Source organism: Lichenostomus cassidix, chromosome 2 (assembly GCF_008360975.1).
Source record: "Lichenostomus cassidix isolate B80296 chromosome 2, HeHo_3.0, whole genome shotgun sequence".
In the NCBI taxonomy this organism is placed as follows: domain Eukaryota; kingdom Metazoa; phylum Chordata; class Aves; order Passeriformes; family Meliphagidae; genus Lichenostomus; species Lichenostomus cassidix.
In genome coordinates this window covers 106,823,575-106,837,289 of record NC_139482.1, presented here as the reverse complement: position 1 = coordinate 106,837,289, position 13,715 = coordinate 106,823,575, and the positions used below count along the sequence as shown (strand labels likewise).

At 37.0% G+C, this 13,715-nt stretch overlaps 1 protein-coding gene across 3 annotated transcripts in view; it reads left to right on the top strand.

Moving 5' to 3' along the window:
* CDH2 (cadherin 2) overlaps window positions 1-13,715 on the top strand; it is a 115,664-nt gene that overhangs the window by 97,371 nt on the left and 4,578 nt on the right. For all 3 annotated transcript variants that reach the window (XM_085052735.1, XM_085052734.1, XM_085052736.1), the window contains exon 15: window positions 9,382-9,546. In XM_085052735.1, the coding sequence (XP_084908861.1) occupies window positions 9,382-9,546 (165 nt within the window). The remainder of the gene's footprint in view (window positions 1-9,381; window positions 9,547-13,715) is intronic.

The window sequence follows — 13,715 nt, the reverse complement described above, 5'->3', positions numbered from 1 at the left end:
AGTGCTGTCTTTGTGAGAGGTTCAGTTCGGGTAGTGTGGCAGGAGGTAACATCCTGTGAATGCTGCAGAGATTAGCGCCATGTAAACCATCCATAATCGCAGCCTTTCACCAGCAGTGAATGAATGTGCTGCATGCAGTGAAAGGAAAACTGCCGACGGGTGGACTAGCACTAAAAGAGTAAGAAATGTGAAATTAGAACCATTTCCTCTCACAGTGGGCATAGAAAGCATCTAGACATAGGGAATTTTAGGGGCTTTACAAAAGATTGAATGCTTTTTAGTCACAAAACTCCTTCTTACTTTCTTAAGATGAATTTTAAAGCCGCTATTGCGGTTTAGTTATCTTCACTGCCAGCCACTTTGTTCAGGTACACTGGTCCCTTTTTTGATTCATTGACAGTAGGCCAGTCTCTGGGGGTCTAAAACACCCTTACTCACTCCAAATGGAGAAAACATGTCAGGAAAAGAACAGCTCATACAAAGTATAACAAGGTTTTATGACTACTTCTACTGTATCCATTTTTATACAATTAGTGGGGAAAACCTTACCTGTAGGTTCTCCCATAGGTAAGAATTTGTTCCTATGCAGAATGGATGAAGAGAGAGCACAGACTTTTCAACTTATTTTGCTGTCTACTGTGGATGATGTAAATCAGTGTTGTCTTCCTTTTCAGGGAGATAATTGTATTTTATTTTGGTTTGACATTTTGTAATATCTCAATTCTGCCTGTGCTTTACTAGGTGATGATAGTTCCTACGTTTGTTTCTTCTTGGTTCCCTCCTGGTCCCCCTCACCTCCTGTGCGCAAGGGAAAGAGGGAGAATTATATTTCATTGGGGTTTATTTGGTTTTGCACACATTTTATGTGAGATTTAAGAACTTAGAATGCAAAGCTTTTTGAATGCCCCAGCAAGTTCTCTGCAAGCAGTACCTCATTTTTGCAAAACACGCTTAACAAAATACTGCATAAGCAAAGCTGTGTACAGAGCATTGTGGGCAAAAGATATTGGCTATAAAGATCTTAGCATTTTTGTCAATGTTAATGAAAGCATTCAAGTGTCAAAGGGAGTGTTCTAAAAAAGTATGGGACTAACATCAAAAATGTATTTTCAGAATGAGGCCTCATAGGGTAAAACTGCCACTGTTCAATTAAAATCAGGAAAAATTGCTTCATGTCAATCTTGGATCCATAAATCATCAGTAAATGACAGGAAAATGCTCTGCGTCAATATTAACTTTTTTATGTTGCACCATCCCTAAAATCCTGAGGATTGATTAAAAAGGCAGCTTCAGTAGAAAGCAGTACACAAGGTGACTCAAACACAGAGCCTTCCAGCCCAGGGTGCATCTCATGCAGTGAAATAGAAGGGAATTTTAAAGCCTCATGTGCATCTCAGTGAAAACAATATTTTAAAAGCTTCAGACATTTTCATAATTGGTACCATTTAAAATTACTTCTCTTTATAGCAAGCAAATTATTTTTTAAAATCGCATGCTTCTCTAGAAGGAAAATATGAAGATTCACCCTTTGTAGCCTCGTATTTCCCAGATGTTTAGGTTATTTGAAGATATGACTGTTAGGGCTTGAAGGTACATGATAGAACTTAGATCTCTCTGTGTCCTGAACCAAAATAATTTTAAATTGGATGTTTTTATCTTAAAATAATTTCATTTATTTGAGAGCTTTAATTTATTTATTTTGAAGCTGTGCAATTGGGTTTCTTAGCTGTCACAGCAGACTCAGAAACTCCTAAAGCGTGTTCAGCATGTTCTTTTCAAACTCTCTGTACATTCTATCAGACTGATGTCTCCCATAAGAAATTAGATGAGTTCAAATTCCAGCTAGTTCCTCTGAGTCATAGCAACTGCCAACAAGTTGGAATTCCTGTTTGGTTTTGTTGGTGTGTTTGTTTTTTTTCCTGTGCCAGCAATTCCAAGAAATTATGATGTGAAGTCTGTAATAAAAGAGCAGTTCAGTCCATCGTGAAGGTCTTCTGTTAATCCCATCTGAGGCCATCTTGGTCTGCTTTGTTCGCTCTGACAGACTGAATGCTTGTCAAGAAAATTGAGGATCTTGAATGATTCATAGTCGTCTTCTAGCCTGGCATGATGTACACAGGGTCATGTGATCTCCACAGCAGCTGAGAAAATGCTATTAATTCTCTAAGCCAGAAAAGCTTTTGATCCGTGGGTCATAACTAACGTCAGCCTGCTCGCCACTGAAAAGCATTGTCAACACTGGAAATATTCTGGACTTTTTCACCTAGAAAAAGTGGGCTGAAATACAGGCTTCAAAAGGTGTACAGCACTCCTGTCATTCCAGGCAGAAACTCTTTCTGGGTTTTGTGAAGGATGACTGTACTAGCAGAAGCTGGGGATAAGGGAGGGATGACAGGTAGCAGAGCTATTCCAGGTAGAAAGCTTTGGATTCTTCTAGGATTCTGTTTGCTATATTCTACTTTTAACAGTTTAGCTACCTGACTTAAGAGGTGATGGACCATGAGAGGGCTTGAGCCAGCATCATTCCATGGAAGTCAGTGGGACTGGTTTTGGAGGGTAGAAGTGTTGTTTTGTGCTTAGTTTTTTTGTTTGTTTGTCTTTTGGGTTTTTGGTTGGTTGGTTGGTTTTTTGTTAACCTTTGGTATTTTGTTCTGTTTTTCCTAAAACTGCGTCTGAATCTTAAACTCATGGGGGTGGGGGACAGTAGAGTTTGTTATATTCTGAAACAGAAGGTTGAAATTACAAAACTGGTAGTGAGTGCCTCTCTTGATTAATAATGGACCACATGACCCGTAGCTTGTAGTTCTTTAGCAAATGGGGAGGTGTGAGCTGTAAAAGGTGATTATTCTCTGATACAGCGTGCTCTGAGCTTGTAACACGAGTCTCAGTTCCAGTTACCAAAACCTGCTGCTGACTGAGTGCTGAAGCACTTAGCATGTGTCTGCAGTGTAGTTCACACACAGCACATCACAACCCATAACCATCACTAACTTATTTTCGTCACACATCTCAAGCCATTTGTGTGATTTATATCAAGGCAGTGGGTGCTTGACTGGGATATGTGCAGCATATGTCAGCCTGATAACTGTGATACATTTTTTTTCCCATCTAATTGCTTTTGTAGACATCTCATTGCATGGGATGATTCCCTTCTCTCCTTCAAGTTCATTTCTATAATGTTTTTTGAATTTTAGTAGTACTTGCTCATGCAGGTGGTCCTGTTGAAGCAAGTTGCCTGAGCAAGTGGGTGGTATGCTTTTAAAGTATTGCAGATGAGCTGTTTTGAACATGCAGGATAATTTAGCCCTCAAATCTTTTCAGCACAGGAGTTTCCAATGCAATGATTTTACTATTATTCAAAGTAGTTTTCTTCCTGAGGATTCTTTATGGTCCTTCCTACATCACCTTTTTTTTTTTACAATAGTCAATAGCATGCTTTTTGTCATATTTTGTTATGTAAAGAAAGAAAATAGTAGCATTTATTTTAATGGTGTTAATCACATTAAAAATAAAAAATGAATGGTTTATTGTTATGTATGCAGGATCTAAATTCTAAACAGAAATTGCTCCTTGGTAGAAAGGGTAACTGTGTTCCAGCATTTATGTGTCACAGATAAAAGTAAATTAGGCAATGCTTCTGAATTTTTGTGTGTAGGTTTTGGGTTTTTTTTTCTTATTGTCATAACTTTCTGTATGCCCACCTTTTGAGATAGCATTAGTCTTCTGTGCTGTGTCTTGTAATATCCTCTGTTGTAAACATGATAATGGTCCTTACCTATTCCTTGAACTTCATAAATGCATTTGATTAGATTTTTTTTTCTCCACCTTACCTGAGTGTTATTCAGATCATTTACTCTCACTTTTTAACCTTCCTTTTGCATTGCATTAAGAATAGAACATGTTTTATGTACTGAAATTTCAAACGTAATGAGTGAAATAAAGGTTGCTAAGATATTCCCTGTGAATATACAATACTATAATTAAAAGGTAGTTATTTCAGGGATTGTGTTTGCTTACTAAGACGTTAGTTTCATTTTTTTGAATAAGTGACTCATACAGTGCTCCTGTGGAGGAATTACTGTCATTCCTTGGTGAATCTTTATCTCATGATATGAAAAGTAATGTTTTCATAATTCCATTACAAAATTGTTTTGTTTTACTTTATCATGTCTAGAACCTCTGCTTGTTACTGTGTTTTATCTGCAGCTCAAGTTTAACTTTCACCTTTTTCATTATTAAAAAAGATAAGCTAGCTTTTTCTTTATCTTAAAAATTTTTAACTTGTAGTACTCCAGATGCATCTATAATATAAACAAATGGGAAAAGCAATATGCCAGAAGGTAATCTAAATGCAAGTGACAAAGATCAACTGTTAGCGTAGGCAGTTTAACTATTCTCCCACCTGCAGCCTACATCTAGTCAGTCCTCTGTCTGCTTTTTTTGAAGTCCCATTATTTCAGCAAATGTAAAATTTAGGGTGGGTTGGAGCATTTTGTAGAACTCAGGAAATATTTTACGTGCAAATTTCTAATAGCTTTTTAGGATGATATTTGGTAGGTTTGGGGGTAAAAAAATATAGCAGGATTGGTTTTCACTTCCTTTTTCTTTGTTTTTAGAAGATCTCAGTGGGAACATACAGCAGTAAAATATTTCCTTCTCACTTCCCCATTCCATTTCTCTATTGGAGTAGACAATAGTTGTCTTTGGAACACAAAGCCAAAGCAGAACACATGTTTTATCCATAGATACTTCAAAGTCATAATTAGTTCTGTTCTCTTCAGAAAATAAAAAAACCTGAGTTTATACTAAGGCACCATTCTCTAAAAGGGGATGGAATGCAAATTTCTGTTACTGTTGCTTTATATACACCTAAACCACTGCAGCTGATTGTGTTTAGTGAATGACACTTATAGGTCTCGCCATCAAATTAAGTCAAAGCGATCTGGTGACAATTAAGTAAGCTGATTATTCCTGTATGGGGATAGAGTTGAACTTCCATATTTCTTTGCAAAGGGTGCATCCCTTGAAAGTGAAAAACAGGTATAGTGGTTTTGTTACATTATTGATATGTCCAGAGCTACATTCATGCCTAACCAAAGCTTTAGTTCTGTGGAAGGTAAAAACCCAGGTCATCCGTAGAAGTGTATCACACAGTCTCATGAACAGCCAGGAAATAAACTGGGAGCTCTGAGATAACAGAGAAGCCCGATTCATAAATCATTTGTGAATGTCAGTCACATTCCAGGCACTAGGCTGTGGTAGGGGAAAGCTCAGTTCAGATGTAATATATTACAACATTTTCAGAGTTTTCCTTTCTCAAAAAAGTTGGTACTGTCTATGCATAGCATTTTATAGTTTTAGTACATTGTGCTTTCATTCTGTTGTTTGCAGTTCTGCTTCATAATGCCCCAGTATACATTCATAAAAGGTAGATTCCATTACTCTAAAAATTTTTACTTGGTTAGGGTTTTTTCCAAGAACTTAAGTAAATCTTGTAATTTGGAACAGCTAATCAGGATGAAAGAAATAAAAGATATTTAAAACTAGAAGTTTCTGAGAAATTCTTGATTCCAGGTCTACTCCCTTTTTTTTTCTTTTTTTCAGAGGTTCTAGGATCTTGTAACTGTCAGTCAGAAAGTGAGGTACTTCTTAAAAAATCTCTCCTGTAACTGATGACTGCTGTATGAGGAATTATTACTCAGGTGCTGTTCAGTGAATATCTGCCTTGTCCAAGAGGAAGTTGTTTAAGGAGGAGATTTTTGATGGCTGTGTTATCTTGTTTCTCAGTGATTACTGGGGAATAAAAAATGGCCTTCTGTTCTGGATGTTTCTTCTATTCAAGTTGAGATACTGAGATAGGTGAACTATGCTTTGAACTACTATGTAGATGTTCTTAAAAAAGTGATTTTGGGGGTTTTAGAGCCTTCTGCTTACACTTCTTGTAAGGTGGTTAATTTGTGGGGCAGTCTTTGCTTAAAGCTGTTAGAACTAAATAAATAGGTAATAATGTCTATATTGTAATCAGCTTGGAAGGGAGAGAGTGGGTTAGTAGGATTTGGAGGGGGGGCAGTGAGATTGATTTCACAAGATGCAACTTCTGATAAAATGCCCTTCTAGCACATTAAGGTTGTCTTCTCTTTAGCCACCAGTTATCAAAAAGGTAGCTATATTGGCTCCAGTGGTAACAGATCCCTTGATAAACAAGGGGAAAGTCAAAGAATCATTCAGTTTGCTTCACTTAGATCCCTGTGGTAGAATGTGACGTTTCTGTTTCACTGTTCACTGTAGGCTTGGGACTCTCAGACTAGTCCAAGTTTCTGGTTTCTAAAGGCCTGAGTTTTTCTAGATGCAAAATAGGGGCAAACTTACATGTCTTAGCAATCTTCCAGTAGAGAAAAACAAGGTAGGTTCTCACTTCCATCAACAATCTAAGTTTGTCAGGAAGTTTGAGGAGAAAAACTCAGACTAACCCTCTGTTTGGGTTTGCTCAAATCCAAACCGGTGGAAGGGAATTTCCTCTAGAATTGCTGTAGTTAGGGCTAAACAGCACAAATAAACAGCTCTGACAAACGTTGGCAGGCATGTGAATTAGATGCTCACAACTCTGGCTGAAGTACATTTCCAATGGAGGGCCAAGTCTTGTTCCCCAAGGAACTGCCAGTAGTCCCTGAGCAGATTTTAACTATGAACGGGTTATATGGGAAAAGACTGGAGCAAAACCAAAACGCTGTTGACTTGTGGTCCTGAAATTAAGAGTAAAAATGATGACCCAGAATACTTCTCAAGGCTGGCTGTCCCATCCTATCCCAGCATGTTTTGTTCCTTCTTTGATGTGCCAGTTTTTCATTTAGCTGTCACTTCCACAGTTAACTATCTTAACAAACTCCGCTTGAGGCTAACCTAGAAGTCCATTCAGGAGCTTTAGGTAATATGTGAAAAGCTTTCCCAGTTTTCCTGCCTGTGAAAGCAGCACTGAGTGAAGAGATGGGACTTCTTCAGCAGCTCTAAACAGCTCATGAACTGGCATTTTAAAACATTTTTCCTTCTTTTATTTTGCAGTAATTGAGTAGAGTTGACTTTAGACAGAATGTTGAAACAGCTGGAGTCATTGCATGATGCTGTGTTTGCCTGGCACTAAGCCAGCTTGGGGAGGTGGTGGATGAGTTTGCCATACCCCACTGATGTACAGTTAGTATTGATTTTAATGATATGAGGGGTTTGAGAGTCTCAGGTAATAAGTACAATGGATCTTTTCCCTTCTGGACACTATTAGACCTGCAAGACAAATTTTCTCTGAGAGAAGGCTAAATGGCAGTGTCATAAATTACCCTAGAAAAGAAAACCAAAGTGGGAGTCCACATAAGGACATGTTCTGCACTGTTGTTACCTCATAGATGGCCATCTTTGTTGTCTTTCTAGCTGTTAGAGCCTGGATAAGTCTCAAACTATTAAATACGAAAAGAAAATAATGCCTTTAGATGTGAACATAATAGACTGACAGACTTGATTTATATTTCTGCATGACCACTAAGCAGTAAAAGAATTATGTACATATGTGTGTTGGTGGGGGGAAAAAATTATCTTTATAGAATTGAAATGAACAGAGAAACTCTTCTGGTTTTAATACATTGTTGTTTAACCATACCAGTTCGAATTCCTCCACAATGAAATGCTTAGATTAAAAAAAAAGTATTTTTCATTTCTCCCTGTTGATGTTTTCCACCTTTATCTTTTGGGTGGGTATGAAAAGCATTCATGTTACATATTTATAAATTCTAAAAAGTACATTCATCTCTGTTTGATAGGATTTTCTGTAGCATGTCTCTAAACTATTTTGATTTATTTTACGTAATAAAAAGGGAAAGGATAAAAAGTTCTGTTCTGTTTACTTTTCTCCAATTCATACTGCTTCCTGGAGATCAGTTATTATTCTGTTTGGTACATGAAGTACCGAAGGGTAGGAGTTACAGCTCTGCCCCAAGGAACTTGTAATCTAATTAAAGCATATGAAACTGCATTCTCAGATCTCAGTGGAGCTGTTCCACCTTTTTTGACTATATATTTGTGTGCAGTCATCTGAGAACCCAAGTAACAAATCAGAAGCTGTAGTGGATTTGATAATCAGTTACAGTTCTCCCCACAAACTACTATCGCTTCTGTCAAAAGAATTCTCCTCCTGTTGAAAAGTCTGAGTTTGGGGTCACAGGAGGTGATACTCTCAAAGAGGATCTACATCCCATGAGATAACAGCAACAGTAAAAACTTGCATTCCTTCCTTTGGGAGCCAATAAGGATCTAATGAAAATCTAATAGTCTGCACAGACAACTTCCAGCAAGTTGAGATTATAAATAACATTTTTACCAGAACAGCACTGTTGAAAAATTGATATTTTTTGATGGATAGAGTAGCTTATTTAGGATGATTCTTCACTGCTTGGATTATTTGTGGGGCAGGGTATCTGGCATACAGTACAGTTGGCATGAGCCCCCATTTGCTGATAGTTCTTAAACGACTTTTTTTTAAACCATGAAGTCCAGTTTTTTGTTGCACATTCTCACTAATGCCCTGTGTAAAGGCATCCTGGAGCATGACTTTCTTCTAGACATGGCAACAGTGAGGGGAATGACAATTGAAATGCATCACACTGTGCAAAGAGAATTCAGGCATACCTATGTTAAATGCATAAACATTGATCTAATTAAATTTTTTACATACATCCATACTGCTTATTGGAATTCATACTGCTATGCTAACTTCATCAGTCTGCCAGAGTTTGAAACTGCAGCATGAAGTACTTAATGAACAGATTCACGAGTAATCTCTAGAAAGTGCTTAGAATTAAGGCCAAATCTGAGGAGCTTTGTACTTCTTATGACATTTTCCCCCTTTGGCTTTCATATTAGGGAAGCCATATGAAATCAGCAAGGAGTCTTAAATTCATTCTTTGAAGGTATTAGAAAATACTGCAGAACACTGTGCTTGCCTTTTTCTCAGAATGCATGGTATTTATTTTCTCAGAAAACTAAGAGTTGGATTTGGCATCTTTGCTCTATGCTGTAAATCATCATTACTAGGTAAAGTGTTTAGTCTCTTAATAGTACTACTCAAATCCCTGCTTCTCAAGGGAAAACTTAGAGAAGCTCTACAAATCTGATGGAATAGAATCAAAACAGAAGATTCAGGGAGTATAAATCAAATAACATCCTGTTGGTATGCAAATAACAATGCTATTGACTTATTCTCAGTAAGCATTACAATCCTGAAAATAGGACTTCTGGTGAAATGATACTTTGCATTTTCCCTTTTTTCCTTCTCATGTCTCCCCGACAGATATTGTTTGAAATTCTGCTAACGTACTGTCTCTGTTTCATATTTTGCAGGATTATGACTTGAGCCAACTCCAGCAGCCTGACACTGTGGAACCAGATGCCATCAAACCTGTTGGAATCAGACGTCTTGATGAAAGGCCAATCCATGCAGAACCTCAGTATCCAGTCAGATCAGCTGCTCCTCATCCTGGGGACATTGGGGACTTCATTAATGAGGTAGAGGAGTGAAAAAGAGTTTCCTCCTAAGATCTGATAAGCTTTTGTATTTTGTTTATTCTACTTTGCATGAGTAGCTGTTATGTTAGAACATAATAACTTTTTAAAACTTCCTTAGACAATTAAAATTGTCTCGCTAGACAGAAGTAAATATGTTCTTTTGAAGTGCAGACAAATTTAATTAACTCATTCAAACAGAAAGGGAAGATATATCAATTAACTTCTGTGCATTCATATTAATTACATTCATAATACATTATCAGCTGCGACCACAGTATCTCCACGCAGGATTATGCAATGGGTTCCAAGTAATAAACAGAATAACAAAATTGTTGTATAGCCTAAATTAATTTATTAATTCACAGTAATTTAGTAATGGAAGAAGTTCATTTTCATTCTCCTCATACATTACCCTTTGAATCCAGATAATAGTGGAAATTCAGTACCTTCAATAAGACCAAAAGAATTCCGTCAAATACGATTAGTGAGCAGGGCAGCTAAATTAAATGTTATGTAAGTGCTTTTAATACTTGTCTTGTCATAGAGCTTTCAAAGATTTTGCATTATCTTTGATTCTTCAATCTAATACATGTAATTGAGATTCAGACTGTACCAGAGTACTCATAGTTCTGAAAGAAATTAAGATCCTCATTATTTCTATCACTGGTCAGTCTTAAATCATTGGTGTTGTGGTACTTACAGTAGAATGTGTTTCTTGTGCTTGCTGGTTTTAGAAAAAAAAAAAAAGCTAACCCAGAATTTACTAATGATTTTGCTTTATTCTGTACATGAATTGTAGTAGTGAATTATTTCCTCTGATTTTCTCATATCTTCCTTGTCAGCTAGAGCCGGACACATATTGCAGAGTATTGCAGAACTCTTTCTGCAAACGTGTTTATTCTTGTTTGCCTTGAAGAAAAGTCAGGCTAATATACTAAAGTCTTTCGTGTTGTAAAGCTGCAGAAAATTGAATTTGCCTCTTTTAAGGTGTATGGCAATACAGTTGTCAAAAAACTGAGAGGGGAACTGACTAGCAGGAAATGTACAAATATTCTTGTAAGACATATTTTAAGAGACTCCAGTTTTTTGCATGTCTTACACTTCTAAATATTAGAGTTATAATTGGCTTCTGCAAAATAGTGGAGACAGGGGACAATAAAAGGCCCACATTGTTGGCCAGGGCAGTGTACACACAAGAACTTCATTGTGCTTCCAAACAATCAGAGTTTCCCATCCTGTTCTCACACAGCTGTGACCAGACAGTGCCCACCTGGCAGGCAGTTGTGAAGAACCCTACTTTTTCTTGTTCTCAGACCAGCTAGGAAGCTCTTTTTTGGAGCAAAGGCAAGGAATGGGTGTACTTCTGCTGGAAAGCCAGAATGAAGCCAGAGGTTGTCCGGCCTCCCACAATCTTTAAATGACTTAGCAAGCTGTTCTTGCAATATTACTTTTCAGTAGGTTATCACTCTTGAAGATGATAGCATTGATGTGTACACATGGAGCTGAAGAAATAGTACTTGCTGTCTTGATTTAACCCAGTATGTTTATATTGCAGTACAGATGAGAATGGAGTCATTTTCTTCCTGCTGTCTATTGTATTGTATCAGTACCTCCCTTTATGCTTCCCCTTGCCATCCACCAAAAAAGAAAGCTTCTCCCAGCTATTCATACACAGTAAAATAATGTCATTAATGTCATTGATTAAGATAATATATGGAAATATATATGAAGTTAAAGAAAACATGGCAATTTTCCTGTCTGCAGGTTAGCTCGGAATTAATTATATCCTCTGATTGAAAGGAACTTTGTGAGATAATTTCTATGCTTTAAGTTTTCTTTTCTTTTCTTTTGTGAGATAATTTCTATGCTTTTTCTATGCTTTCTATTTAGCTTCTCTTCTTCATAAGTTTTTTTTTTCTTTAGGATTTCACAGCAAGGTATTATTTTATGGTGGGGCATTCCACCTAACCCTGTCTAGCAGATAGTAGCCACTCAGAGATTGTCCATGTTCTGTCTGTTTTCCCAGAAGTCTGGGCAAAATGGACATTTTATTTCTCTGAAATTGTGTCATCTTAATTTGTGTTTTATGTAAAAATTATATATATATATATTTATATAAAATTTTATATATATATATATAAAATATAAAAAATCACATGGCAAATGGGATTTTAAAATGTCTACTGGGGGGGCGGGTAATGAGTTTTTCACTGTTAGAGTTAAATTTAGAGCTAAATTTCAGAATTATCAGTGTCTAGAGCAGAAACATTCAGGCTGCACAGGTTTTCAGACTCTCAGAAAAATTGCACCTGCAGTCCTGATACGATTAAACCCAAGCAATTTGGTAAGTTTCTCTCAGTTTTACTTGAGGTAAATCGAAGAAATATCTTGAGTAAAGCCTGTACCAGACATTTCTTAAGGCAGTTCCTACAGAAGATAAGCTGAGCTGTGGAAACAACATAGCAAGATAAGAAAGAGCAAAGTTCATATCTCTCTGCATCCATCTTCAATATTATTAGACATAATTCTTCCGTTGGGCATCTCTAACCCAAACCACCCCCAAAACAAGCCCAGTCACTAGCTGAGCAGGAAGAGACTGCCTTTGAATTGTCAGTACTTAGCAAAGTCTGCATTACCCCCTTGGTGTGAAAAGATACAACACTTTTGCAGATCAGTCTGATCTTTCCGAGGACTTGACCCTATTCCAGGAGATGCTGGTCAGAATGATCTTTTGGGATGCTGGTCCATGTGTGGGAATTAATTTAGTCTGTTGAATTCTCACCAGCACCTCAGACACACAAGACAGTATTGTTCGGATTAGCTTCTGAATTACTGCAGCTTTTGACAGGAAAGAACTATAGGTCATTGATTTCAGATACTGGAGGGTTTAGCTCCTATTGCCAAGCAAGTAGGGGGGTTTTCTTTCTTCTTATTTTCATTACAGACTCATAGAAACAAAAGAAAAAGACCTATTGTGTCATTAAGGTTTCTTTCCTTTTAGCAGCACTCTCTTTCTTCTGGTATATTATTTTCTATCTGTCATTCCTGTATTAAATCTACTTAACTCAATGAGACGTACATAAGTAAGAGTATTTTTTAGTGTTCTAGTGACTTCTCAGTTGAAAAACAAGTTAGAATTATGATAAGAAATCATGCATTTTTATAACACAAAGTTGAGATAACATGTACAGAGATATGAACTGTCTAAAATAAGAAGGTTCCAGAGGTGTCTGATAGTCAAAATATATTTTGCAGGCATAAGCTAAATGACCTCAGGGACTTTATTGTTTTGTCTGTTTCAATGGATAGATGAATCTCTAATTTAAGAGGGGAAGGGAAAAACCTCCTTTTCTTCCAGTCGAGTGTACAAAGAAGTCAGTGAAATAAGTCATGTGTTATTAAGAATCCTCTGTAGACCTTGTTTTCCATTTTGAGCCTTTTAAAGCCTAACCTGCAGAGTGTGAAGCATAATTAACACTTAGAATAGTCAGGATTTTCAGTGCAGTGTAAGGTAAACCTGTTTGAAGTAGCTTTGTTAATCTTGTTTTCAAGACCCACCTATATTGTCCGTAGAAATCTCAAGCAAGTTATATTGTGGTGGTGATTTTGTGGCTAGGAATATATTTATAATCAATAGAGGACACAGCCTGAGGTAAACTAAATTTAAATTGCAAACTAGAGGTCTCATCCCATGGGGACATGGAGGACCCTTAGTTCATTCTTAGTAAATGGTTATTGATACACAGTGCCGCCTCCATGCAGAATGGAGTCCCTCAGTGATTTGTGTTTGCTTTTGTCAAGTCAAAAAAGGGTTCCAGATATAAACCTTTTTTTTAAATTTCCCTGACGGTCTCTGTTCTTCTTTTCCTTCTCATCAAAAGTCTGCTGAATCTGATCAAGTAGCAGGATTAATGAAAATAGAAGCATTAGATTTTGTCATGTTCCATGCTAGTTCAAGATTTGAGAGGGTTGCTTTCCTTTAATTTGAGAAAAATGAAAAATGCTACCTGTATTAAGGCAAGTATAACTTAAGGTTGCCATTGTTCCTCACAAGGCACTGCAGTTTCTCAAGTTCTGCCCCTTATCTCCTCCTTAGTGAAAGCTCTACTACATATATAAAAGAGGAAGAGGAAAAAAGTGAGTCTGTCCAAGGTCTCAAGCAGGCCTTT